This window comes from Pezoporus wallicus, unplaced genomic scaffold (assembly GCF_028554395.1).
Source record: "Pezoporus wallicus isolate ANWC-B61680 ecotype Strahan unplaced genomic scaffold, APGP_CSIRO_Pwel_v1 contig_7265, whole genome shotgun sequence".
Taxonomy (NCBI): Eukaryota; Metazoa; Chordata; class Aves; order Psittaciformes; family Psittacidae; genus Pezoporus; species Pezoporus wallicus.
Window position 1 is genome coordinate 1,653,622 of NW_026635568.1, and position 13,132 is coordinate 1,666,753.

The following is a 13,132-nucleotide window of genomic DNA, read 5'->3' on the forward strand; positions in this document are numbered from 1 at the left end:
TCCAGGCGAGGGGCGGCGGTACCCAAACCTCTCCCTTTTGAATTCAGAGGATTACACCCGAGTTAAACGTGTTCTGAGGAAAACCTGACAGGAAACAGCTTTCAGATGAACCCTCCTTTCCCCCCACCCCATTGTCTGTGTATTTTCCTCCCTCTTGTCTTCTTCCCCACACGCCGCCGCGTCCCAGTCCAGCCGCGCCAGGGGCGGACTCATTGCCCGCGCAGACTCTGTCGCCGGCCCGGGGCCGCTGCCGGGAGGCGTCGCTGGGTCCGTATCAGCCTGGGCTTCGCCGTTCCCCACCCTTCTCGGCCCCGCAGTGCCGGTGCCGTGCTCGGGGCACCCCCCGGCCGGGCCCGCCCGGGCGCAGCCAAGATGGCCCTGCCCGCTTCACTTAGACATGGCGGCATCGGAGCCGGGGAGCCCTGCCTGGGCTCGTCTTCCGGCAGCCGGTGGAGGGCTGTGGGGACACGGGCCGGGCAGCGTTTGCGTGCTTTTGGCGTTCCCCTTACTCTTTTCCACAATGTTTTGATGTCCGTGGGGTGCTGCAGCCTACTTTCCTCCTCGGAAAGTGGGGGGGTGGCAGCCATGGTGAGACAGAGGGGAGCTCTGGCTTGTGGGGCTCACACCAGGCCTGGGAGGGGGTTGCTTTTGTTTCCCTTTGCAGTGAAGCAACTGGCTGTAGAAATAGTGCTTGTTGAAATAATGTGTGTCTCTGCCTGCAGGAAGGGGAAGGAAACGTGACTGGGAGGAACAGAAACCCGTGCACGCCCCAAAGCCAGCTGAGAGGGACAGCCGGTAAGGCCAGCGCCTTGTGCCCATCAGCATGCCCGTCACGCATCTCATGTTGTGCCTTGTGTTTGCACCAAGGACAGTCAATGTGCATTTGGGAATTCCCAGTAGTAGTACAGTGCGACCAGTCGATGGTGGCCCAGAGAAAAATCCAGTACTTTTTTCCTCCTGTGCTTTTCCTCCTGTGCCTTTCCAGTACTTTTCCGCATTCCAGGGAGCTGGGATTGACAAAATCCATACTCCTGAAAGTATGTTTTTCCTTGTTGCTCGATAAAAATAATGAGGTAATAGCAGAGGGTGGGAAACAGGATTTGGATTTCATGGGCCTGTGGTTTGCTCCACATGCTGGGTTAGGTGGCCTTCTTTAAAGCTCATTTCCTGGTTGGGGTTTGACGCAGCACAGGCTATCAGTGTCGGTGTCAAAGCACCGCTAGATAAACCTGTTGGGGAAATACCTGCTCCTCCGCAAGAGGGAGGGAAGGATGCCAGCTGTAATTCACTTCTCTCCTTCATGGGTTTTGAATAAACAGCCCATCTGGCACCTCCTTACAAATAAAGTCTTGGCTTTATTTCTGGAGTGTACCAGCCCCTTTCCAGGAGGTCTCGGTTGCTGTCAGAAGATTCAAGGGCTTTACTGGATGTGCTTTGCTGATTCCTAGAAAAAAATTTTCTCTGTACCAGACCCAACAAACAGTGGTATATGTGGTGACCGACTGTTGACATCGGCTGGCATATGTACTTTGAAAGGTCACAGCATCCATCAGCCCGATCAGCTGACGCAAAGCATGTAACTGACCTGTTTGTTTCATTCCAGTGAGCTGGGATTGACAAACCGTGAAGGAAGGAGTAACGCACTGTTTGCTTCCAGACCCTGTCCAAGGGGAGTGCTGCTGCATTTGTACTGTTCCTAGGTATGGCACAGAGGTAATGGTGTGTCTCTTTCTTATGCCTGAAGGCCAAGGGCTGAGCTGAGGTCTTGCTTATCCTCACCACTCAAATCTCACCATCAGTTTTGGGACTAGGTCTGCTGTATGCTTCATTTAGGAGGATTGGAGGGAGTTGAGCTAAGGGTTTTTTGTTTTTTTTTTTCCTCCCCAAAAAAGGGTGGTTTGTTTTATCAGAACCTGATTGTCCCATGGCTGCACATGTTAGCCCTATTGTGGCACTACAAAGAAGGAGGCCAGCATGGGCAGCTGGCATAGGACCACAGTGGCCCGTATCAGTGACAGCCTTAGGTTGCTGTGGTACCCCACCAGGAGCTCCTCTTGCTATAATCTTCTACTTGCTCTTGGATAGGATTGGCTGGGGGTTTGGTGTGGGTTTTATTCACAGGCCAAGAACTGAAGTAGGCAGTTTTGTTCTCTAAAATATCCTTGTACTTAAAAAGTACCACAAATCATGAAACTTTCCTCAAATACTGTTTTCTCCTTATGTTCCTTAATGCACAGATCATCTGTGGTTTAGGATATGAAGAGGAATGGAGGAGAAACTTTCCTTTGCAATGACTGTTGGGGGCAGAGGGTTGTGTCCTTTGTTTTATTTTTAACCTCCTTCATCTTTCTGTGAATGCATGGGTCTTGCTTGTCCCTCCAAGGCAAGGCAGCTGATGTCCTCCCTATCACAGCCAACATCTCCACGCTGTTCATTAGCAAGTGTCATTTCATCATTTGCAAAGGTCAGAGCTGTGTCTTGCCTACAAGTTTACTCAACACAAAAGCACCTAAAGAACGGTGGGTTAAATATTCTACAAGGGGGTATGTACTTCATTTTTCAGTACTAATCCCTTCTAGGGATTTCCTTGGTTCCTGTGCCTGTAACATTCTTCACTGACAATATCCCTGTCATAAGTGTGTTGCCTTCTTCGTTTTATAGAAGGGGAGATTAATGTGAGCCTGCAGTGTCCAGACCATTGCCTGACTGCTAGATCTGGTTCTGTCACTCTTTACAAAAATAGCAGAAAGATACAGCTGGTGGAGGGGGCAGCACAAATAGCCACAACTTGGTTTTTTTTCTTTTTAATGGCATATAAGCAGACAAAACAGACAAAGGAAAAAACTTGCACAAATCTCTTGGAGTCTCTGTAAGGGCTGGGAATTAAATTCACTTTTCACAAGAAACACTCTTGTTCTGTCCATGTTTTTTCCCCTCACATAGAAATGGAAGGTGTTTGGGGCTCTTTTGCATCTCTCCTTGAGAGCCCCTCTTACTGAGTCAGTACTAATCATGGTTCAGCTGGAGGATTCCTACTTCCTGTTTGTTAATTCTGTGAGCTCCTGCCCAATCAAGTTTTTTGCCTTTCGCTTCTCTCCTTCCCCAGACACTTGTGTGGCTGTGCTTGAAGCTGCTGGCCTGGAGCACTTCCATTTCATCCTCTCCAAGAGAGTTGCCTATCCACTGGCCCTGGGTAGCACCAGGCCTGTCCTACTGTCTGCTCAGCTGTGTATTCTTGCCTTCTGCAGTGGTGGACTGGTTGAGGGAGCTCAAGAAGAGGGTGTTGGGATGTGGGGAGGTTTCAACCACAGCTTTCCAAAGTGCTGTGCACAGGCCATGCAACACAGCTGCCCTGGTGTCTCCACACCAGGGAATCCTTGCCATCCATGTGAGACTGAGAGTACCAAGTCTTAAGATGCTCTTTCCTTATGCTAGTAAGTGTGATAAACTTCATGAACTGCCCCAGGATGGATGGGTTTAACTTGTGAGTTTTAGAAGTATCAGTGGAAAGGGACCTTGTAGAACATGTTTCCTTTTAAATTGCATACATGCTATACCCTGAAGGGAATAAAATCCATAGCTTTCTAGTTTTGGGGCCTGAATCTGTACTTCTGGGAAGTCTCTAGGAAAGCCAGATTTGTTGGGGACTCCTAGTTATCCTGGTTAGCCTGTTGTCTATGGCTTTTGGTGGTGTTCTTTCTTTACATCTTTAAACTTGTTCTGATTTTCTTAAATGAAGTACAAATATGCTGGAACAGCTTATCTTGGCTCGTAAGCAGTGCAGAAATTAGAGGTCATTTGTGTTGACTTCTGCTTAGATTTTCATGGTCTAAAAGCCCAGCTCAATCACATTTGTGTCTCTGCAGTGGGACCATGAAAAGAAATGAGGTGTCACCAAGTCCTCCCTCGGAGGAGAGCAGCGTATTGGACCTACCCTCTGTTTGTGACCTAGGAGAGTGCTTTCTGCCTCCATACAGTTCTGAAAACAGCGAGGAGCTTTTTCACTCCATGGATACTTTTTCCTCTCTGCCCACAGGTAACAGCTTCTGCCTCTCTGCGTGCTCTTTCTTAGCCAGTGCATAATCTGTTTAGGCAGTGCATCATTTGGATAACTGCAGTCTGATACTGATACATCTGCCTGTCTTAAAACACAGTTTGCCAGATCTGCTCTGTTACAGCGTGACAGATTGTGTGAACTGTGAGCTGATGAGACACAGGAGAGGAGTTTAGAGGATACTGTCAGCTGCTAATGGTTTGACAACATTGTTTCTTCATATTTAATATGTTCTCAGAGGAAGAGGGTTACTTGAACTAACCCACTGAGCAATCCTCCAGAAATCAGTAGGAAATACTGTCTCAAATTACCATAGTCAGTAAGAAATGTTTTTAAACTTTTCCTTATGTTTTTTATGTGTCATCTTGTATCCAGGAATGAGCTCAGGATGTGGCCTCTGTAGCCCATTACTTTAATATTAACAGTGTAAATTAATGTTAACAGTGAATATTTGCTTGTGCTAATGAAATGAGTGTGAAGAGAACCACTTCAGTTCAACTCTTGGGAGATGGAAGTTTCCTCACTTGAAGGAGAACTTATTCCTGCAGAAACAGCATGTTAGGTCAGGCACTACTTCAGATTCTTAGGAGTAATGATGCGTCTGAGAAGATCAAGAGATAGCTGGCATGTTCTGATTACCCCACTCAGCCTAGTCAGTGTGAAAATACTGGCAAGAAGTGTGAAATCAAAATGCACTGGCCTAGTGACACTTCTTACCTTATATTCAAACTGGCTGGGATGAAGGTTATAGTGATTATATTTAATATTGTAAAGGGAAAAAAATCTGATCAGCACATAACATGTGGAGGTGCTTTGTCAAGTCACCCAAGCAGGTGAAACATTATTGATGACATTTCTGGGGTTTTTTTGAGTCTTAAGTAGTGTAAAAGTAGAGGTTGGCTCCACTCCTTCCTCTAGCATTGAGGTGGTTTACTTTGGCCTAGTTCCAAGAAGTTAATTTGGAATTCAACAGGTGAGGTTTTTCAGTGGCAGTTCCATTACCTTGCATGCTAAACAGGTAAGCAGTGGCATCTACCAACTGATCTGGCCCTGTTGATGCTGACCAGTTGCCTGTACTTCACCTCTGGTTGTGGGGCATCCAGAACTGCAATGAAATCTGCAAACAGTAGCTACTAGTGCTTACTTAGCTTTTCCTTGCAGCCCAGGAAGTCACATGTGTGATGTTACTAATTATGCAAATCTTGTACTGTAACCTCTATTTTAAACCATGATACATGTCACATTCCATGATCCATACTGCATTAGTGGAATTGTGTATCTGGTTTGAGGTTTTGCTTTATTTGTTGTGCATAAGTGGTGAGCACCATGGTGCGGAATGTCCGGAGCAAGCCTTTTCTGCTGTTGTGTCAGAGAAGGATGTGGAGGTTCCTCTAACAGTGAGACAGGCTGGAAGGCATTTGTTTACACAGATTTCACAAGCCTTGTGTTGCAGGTATGAAGGAATTATGGGAGCTGTGCAGCAGCTCCTGCAGTGTGTGTAGAGTGGCTTAGTTGCTCAGACACCATTTAGCATGGTTCACGGCAAATGGATTCAACTGCTTTCATGAATGGGATGCTGCAGGGGAGCTGCATGGCCACTCAGCAGTCCTGAGACTGGTCTGAGGGCATAGCAGCAACGACATGTGCAAAATAAAGATAGGCAGCTCTAAACTCAAATGGCAGCATTGGGCAAGTTTATGGTGCATACATGGAATATGTATGCTGACAGGTCCTGCCTCCTTGATGACTCCAGCAGCCCCTGGTGTCCGTGGGGATTGCAGGTGCTGAGAAGGGCAGATAAGGCCTATGGATCCTCTCCTTCATCACTTGTTTTAGAAACCCCTTGCAACTGAAACCACTTGGCAATAACTGTGGGATGTGCTCTGTAAAATGGTTCCTTACACTGTGCTCCTGGGAGTACAATAACCAAGTATCACACTGGACCTGACTGATACTCTGGACATCTGGGTTCCTTTCTCCTTTTAACTGTGTTAAACCAATATACATACTCAAACTCTTTTCTGATGCAGCTTCAGCTTTCTAAGCCATTGCGTTGGGTCATTGTGACGGAAGAGGCAGGAGGATGATTTTAAAAACAAATGTGCCAGATGTTCTTGGATCAAGCAAGTTCTGTCAAATGTATCTTGGGAAAGGAAGTTCCTTTGCTTATTTGTTTTCTCATAAGACATTGTAAACTGCTGCTGTGGCACAAGACAGATAAGGAGAGTGGGAGTGGCTGTATCTTGCACCTCACGTTATGACCAGATTACATCCTGGGGTTTGGGCAGGATGGATGATGAGTCTTCTCATCAAACTTGAAAGTGAGAATCTTCCTTAGCGAGTCACAAGCATTTTCAAAAGGCCGTTAAGTCTTTGGGAATGTGACAACTTCCTTAGGAGAGAAGTAGACTGTCAGGACAGGCTCTGTTTTCTGACATCTGCCACAAGAACTGGACTGACACTGAGTAAAATATCATGCCCTCTGAGCCTCAGGAGTCAGAAATGAATATGGGAGGTATTCCTAGTGCCTGAGTCACTAGTAATAGGTCTTACTATTCTAGAGAGGCTCCACCGCTTGTAATAGCAGAAGATGGTACCCATTGGCCATGAAAACAGGGCCTTCTGAAAGCAGTCATCCCTAGGCAAGAAAACAGTAGTCCTGTGGAACTACTACTAGTAGTAGTGTGGGTTTTATGTAAGTTCTGTGTGAGTGGTTTTATGATTTGTGCAGGAGTGAGGGTATTGCTCTTGCAACAAACATTCATACTTCCAGCTTATTGTCATAGTGAATATGAGCGTTTAAATGGTGATAGACTGAGAAAATTGCACTGGATCAGTGAACCTTTCAGCATGCTTCCTGGTTTTTTGTTGTTGTTTTTTTTTGTTTATTTGACCCCAAACTGGAAAATAATAATAATTAAAAAATCATTTATAGTGTTTATAATCTGTGTCGGTTGCACAATGCTGCAGCAGCACCTCACTGCCGCCTCTGGATTAAGAAAAGTTGCCAGCAAAACTTGGCAGCGCTCAGGTATTTGTGGGGGAAGGCTGAAGTTATTTGGATTGATATTTGAAAGGTTGTTCCCAGTGAAATAAATCGCTGGCAATGTTCCTTTTGCTTTTAGGGCACTGAGCCAGAGCACACCAGGGACAGTGGAAACATGGTATTTGCCTGGAAAAATTGCAGCCTGAAAAGGGTTAGAGAACAGACTACAGATGTGCTCTACAGATTCGTGTAGGCAAGATCCTTGGCTCTGCCCATGCTCCATGGTCTGACAGAGCTGGGTTTTGCCAGCATAGCCTGGAGTGATTCTACCAAGTTTGGAGGCAGTGTTTGAGAGCTCAGCTATGGTACCAGTGCTTTGGAGACTGCCTGTCTGAAGCATGGTCAGAGCTCAGCCTCATCTGCCTCTGGCCTTTCCCTGGGGCTAGCAATGGCATGGGTATTCTTGTTTTTCCTGTAGCTTCTTCCTTAATTGCTTTTTCTTTGTAATGAAAAGTAGTTAAAAAGCTGTGTCCTTAGGAGAATGGATGTTCCTAGTGCCTGGTGGAAGAGGAAGGTACATGGGAAATAAGAGTGTCACAGGAATAGAGGAAATGAAGGATGGCAGTAGGAAAGGAAAAATGGTGCTGGAGAGATGTGGTGAAGGAAGAGTTCACTGTGTGATTGGATAGGCATATGTATAGCTAAAAGCTGGCTAGCTTTAAAAAAAAAACAAACAAAAAACTAAAAGCCAGTTTGGGAGTATTGGGGGTGTTCAACCTTTAGTTGCTTCTCCAAAAGCACTACTTACGTTCCTGCAGTTTACTTCAGGTTTGAGCCCAGGCATACCTTTGGTTATTTTTCATGGACTGCCCTGACCTCTCTAATGCAGTGAGAGTCTCAGGCTGCCCCTTCTTATTCCAGCTCCGTTCTTGGTGCTGGTACTCAGGTGGCCACATGAAGAGTCGGCTCAGGCAATTGGCCCAGCTTGCTGGGCAGCCACAGGAATGTGGCTGAGATGGGGACAGCTGCTCTTTGTGGCAGCAGCACAGGTATATGCCAAGATACAACAGCTTACAGTGTGTCCTGTCTTTCACAGGGGTCAACAATCTTTCCAGAATGGTGGTTTCTGGAAAAAGTAGTGTTAAGAGTATCGAGTGCTTTTCCTGTGTGGGGAACCAGGCTGTAGGTTCTTTTTGATCAGGTTTTTTTTTTTAAGCTTCTTTCAGAAACTGTCTGGGTCGAGTCATGAGAGCTTGGGGGAAATGGAGCAGAACCATTCACTGGAGACTTGCTGGCTCCAGGCAAGTCAGGGAGTTTGGATCAGCAGCACTGCTACTGAAACTGCCACTCAAATCAAGAGGACATCTGATCACAAATGACCCCAGTTTAAAAGTAAAAGCCGTCATGATTTTTTGATTGTTCCAGTCTCTTTCTGAGTTTTCAGTCAACCAAGCATATATGTTAAACAAAGCAGAGATTGCCAACACGTTCACACAGCTGTTGGCTCTGTAGGTAGTTGGGACTCCTGAGAAAAACAAATGCTACACATACCCCGTGAACCTACATGCCTTGTTTTGCAGTGGGTTGCTATGTCTTTTATTAGCAGCTGAGGAGTCATGTTAATGGTAGTGCATGTGTTCTGGCTTGTCCTTAAATGCTCTCTTCTGTTACCATGTCCACTTGCCTGTTGGGAGTTGCTTAATCTCTTTTGCAGAAGTGGGTTGTGTTTACTGAAGAAGTCTGGCATGGTTTGTGCTTTTTCTCCATGGGAGTTGTGCAGAAGTGCTGACGTAGAAGCCGAAAATGAAAGGAGCAGGCTGTACTTGTCATGTCAGCAGCAACCTTTCAGAGCTGGCTCTTGATGGGTTCTTGGGGATTCAGTTCAGCCCAGAACTCAGTGTATTCATTCATTACTTGGTATAGAAATTACAGGTTGGCTGTTTGAGCTACCACTGCTATCAAAAGTTGCAGAATTTACAATGTTGTTTTTTGTCTGGCCATGCTGAAGACAACCTGAAAGCTAAAGACCTTTACCTGGTCTCATTTAAGAGGTATGTGTAACTTTGTAAATCCAAAATGTGAGATTTTTTAAATAACTTTCAGACTGAGCCAAAGCTGAACTAGAAGGGACTTGTACTTGCACTCCAGGCTGCTGTGGTCAGGTACAGAAACTTCTGATAGTTTCCCTTCACCAAAAAGATACAGATCGCCCTGAGAACATTTTGCTTTTTGGCTCGATGTGGAGGGGAAGACGAGGGTGCTGTACAAAGTCATTTTCTGCTGTTATGAAGGGTCTCCTTTGACTGCAGGTGGTTAATATGCTCTCCCATTTGCAAACTCACTTCAGTTAGAACTGTGATCCCGAGCATCAGCAGAATTAATTACTTTTTTAAGGTGACCTGTGCATAACTGCCATGGCCTTGTTGAAGATCATAAGCCCTACTTTCGGAATTAGTGGATTCCATGATTACAGGTTTTGCTTTGTTTCCTGCTGCCCTCTAGTGAACAATGTGACCCGTTTCTGATGACTTCGGCCTTGCATGCTAGGAATTTAGAGGGCTGGTGATTTTAGATGTTTTTTTTTCAGCTGGTAGTGGGGATGTATGTCACTGTATCAAGCTCAGCCCTGTGTCAGTTTGCTGCTGTTGAGAAACGATGCTAAATAATCACCAGGGCTAATTTGGGAATATTTCTAAGGAGTGTTGGCTGCTCATTGCTTACTGCATGGATCTTGGCATAAGGTGGCTAAGGTTTTCTGTTGGTGAAGTGTTTGTTTTTGTCTGGAAATAGCTTTCTTGCTTCTGTTACAGCCATGCAGGAATCTGATTTTGTAATGGGAATGAGAGCCTTTAAAGCTTGGTTATATTATGCCTTTTTTGGGTGCAACTGTCTTTTTTTTCTTTTTTTTTTTTTTAAGCCTTTGTAAAAGTTCTGGTTTTAGCAACTCTTATCTTTTATCCCTGCTACTCTTACAAACATCCAGTTATTTGTCAAGGAGAGTGATTTGTTTAGCTTATCAAAAGCAAAGAAGCACCTGTTTTCAAGTGAATGTGTTGGGGATTTTTATTAGTTATTTTTAACTACTTGCACTCTCATGATCAGTCTGGAGAAGAAAAGGCTTCCAGCAAACCTTATATCTGCCTCCCAGTGCCTAACAGGGGTCCTACAATAAAGCTGGAGAGGGACTTTCTACAAGGGTGTGTAGTAACAGGACAAGGGGAAATGGCTTTAAACTGACAGAAGGGAGATTTAGATTAGATATGAAGAAGAAGCTCTTCCCTGTGAGGGTGGTGAAGCTCTGGCACAGGTTGCCCAGAGAAGCTGTGGCTGTCCCATCCCTGGCAGTGTTCAAGGCCAGGTTGGATGGGGCTTGGAGTGACCTGGTCTAGTGGAAGATGTCCCTGCCTGTGGTAGAGGGTTGGAAGTGGATGAACTTTAAGGTCCCTTCCAACCCAAACAATTCTGTAATCAATGATTTTGTGAAAATACTAAGTTTTTCTTAATACTCTAGTCTTCTCAAGAGGAAAACAGAAAGTGAGATTTTTCAAACCCGAATAATTTTGTATAGGAGTTGTGATCCAGTGGGGCTGGTGCTCAGTGGACTTGAATTTATTCAGCTCCACTGAAGCCCTTGTCAGGCCCCTGGTTTGGATAACTCCATGGCTTTGTTGAGTTTGGCAGCATTAGTTTTCCACGCATCTCAATGTGGCCCAGTTGTGTTGAATATTGAATGAAGCTACAAAGTGGAATTCATTCAACCTTACATAAAAGGAGCACAGGGAAACCTCATGACACAAAACATCAAGCACTCGGCACCACTGCATCACTGAAGGCCTGGCATCTTTTGTAAATTAATTTTTTGGAAATGTGTTATGTAAAGCATCCAACCAAAAATAGATCCTGGAAGAGGAAAAGACACTGCTTTATTCTTCACAGCCCAAGGAAGAAAACTAATCCTATTTTAAGGAGAATTAGTGCACTCTACTTACATCAGTAAGGGAGAAAACTGAGGCATGTGACTTGCCTTCTAGACTTTTATGCTTCAGAGTAGCTCTGTTTTCTGTGGAAGTGAACAGTTCATACTAAACCATTAATAAATAGAAATCAAGTCCAGATGAAATACCTGAGTAACAAAGACAAGGAGTTGCACTTACATTGAAGTTGTCTGATCAGATTCTGATATTCTTGTGTGTAAAGGAGAGCTTGGGAGTTTGCCTCGCAGAGGTGCTGTGGATCAGCTGTGCAGCCCAGCTCTGCGCTGTAGCCTGAGGTTTTGTGTTGGCTTGTTTGGAGTTATATTTTCTGTTCACAGTGAGTTTTCCTTACCCAACTCATTTTTGTTTTCTTTTACCCCCAAAAAGGGGAGGTTTGTTCTCGTGAAGCATATTTTTGTCTGTATCCACCAATCTAATTATCAAGCCTTGCAGCATGGAAAGGAGCATAGTACATCTTCTGCATGTTACCCCCAAATTCCTAAGAAGTGCTGGTATAATACAGGACTCGGAATTTATGTGTTTGAAGGTGACTTGAGGGACTATCACTGTCATTTCCTTTCCTTCATCATTTTTAATTGAGCGTATAGGCTAACAAAACCCTTGCCATCCTCTCTATGCAGACGCAGAAACAGAACGAGTTGATTTCCAGTTTGGGATGCTCCCCCCAAATTGTTAACAATAAAGTGGTTTCGAAATTGTTCTAAATGTTCTAAATTTATAAATGTTTCTAAGTGGTTCTGAATGCAGGACAGGGTAGTATGAGAATGCCCAACGTGGAGATTGCTTGAGTGGTAACTTGTCTACAGCAGCAGGTAACGGGGATATTTAAGAGGAGTACAAAGTGAACTGATCCTGTCTCTGCCGGCCTTTAGCTTCCAGGATTTTTGGTTTAGGAACCACAGGTGGCTTAGATATCAATGTTCCACTAGCTCCTGATGAATGATCCTTCCAGGAATTTAACTGCTTTTGGATCCCTGTCTCTCTCAATGTGTGAGTGGGACTGTGAGGAAACTTTTTTTTTCCCATGTTTTTTGTTTTTTTGTGAGTGGCTTTTTTTTTCCCATGTTTTTCTTCCTTTGATCCCCTGAATCTCCTGAGTTCCTGCAGGCTAAGAAACAGTGCATGATCACTGCTATTTCTTTATCCAAGCCATTTGTGGTCCTACAGTCATCTTACGCATTCTCCGTGTTGTATTTTTCCAGGCTGAAGAAACTGGTGTATTTTATTCTCACATCAAAGAAAAGTCATCCCAAGACTTTAGGCAGCTTTAGGCTGTCGTCCTAAGTGTCCCTTCTAGCTTGTCAATGTTCTTTTAGAGATGTGGGGCAAGAACCATGCACAGTGCAACACCAGTGTCATGGCTCAAAGCAGTTTGGTTTTGCTTTTATTTCTTTGCACATTGTTTTGCTAGATTTTTTTAAATTTTTCTGTTTTTCTCCCCAGTTTAGTTAGCCCCTGTATTGGAGGAAGGGAAGAAGGGAAGTGTTTCCTTGCTGGGCACTGAACTAGGCCCAAGCTAGTACAATGGTCTTCAAAACGTACTTGAAAGGTCTCTTACTACATACTAATATAAGTCTGTGATCCCTACAGGTATATCAGAGTTGTGTTTTACCTTTTTACTGGTCTTTTTGTTCATTGCAGTCTGTTCACATGCTTTGTTCTCTTCTTTATTTCCCTTGTAATATTGCTTACTTTTGCAGTTTCACTGCCTTGTCTCCTGTTATGTGCTAGATTGCAGTGGTGGTTTTTCTCCCACACATCACCATTGTCTTCATGCAGCCACCTGTCTGCTGTGAATTCTGGGTAATGTGGTCCTTTTTATCCCAAAAAGTGTAGACATCTTTCAGTACATGGTCCTTTAAACAGTATGGCAATTGTTACTCTGTCAACCTGTAATTAAAGACTTGAAAACCTAAATGCTGTCCTCCCACCCTGTGCTACGGGCTGAGTCTTCAACATGATCCCTAAATCAACCGTTACTGCTGGACTTTTATTCCAGGAAACTTCATGGTTTTTATTGGCTTTGCTTCCAAAACCCTGCTGGCACAGTTTTCAGTAAGTTGTTTGCTTTGCATCTGCCTTTGATGTTTGTTGTGC

General features: G+C 44.6%; 1 protein-coding gene across 4 annotated transcripts in view; it reads left to right on the forward strand.

The window, feature by feature from the left end:
* Positions 1-779: 779 nt before the first annotated feature.
* SHLD1 (shieldin complex subunit 1) overlaps positions 780-13,132 on the forward strand; it is a 40,770-nt gene continuing 28,417 nt past the window's right edge. Inside the window, exons 1-2 of one of the 4 annotated variants that reach the window (XM_057396938.1) lie at positions 780-795; positions 3,867-4,036. In XM_057396938.1, coding sequence (XP_057252921.1) covers positions 3,874-4,036 — 163 coding nt within the window. In that variant the 5' untranslated portion in view covers positions 780-795; positions 3,867-3,873. Of the gene's footprint in view, positions 796-961; positions 1,714-3,199; positions 3,435-3,866; positions 4,037-13,132 lie in introns of those variants that run through there. The other 3 variants (XM_057396935.1, XM_057396936.1, XM_057396937.1) reach the window with 3 other exon arrangements.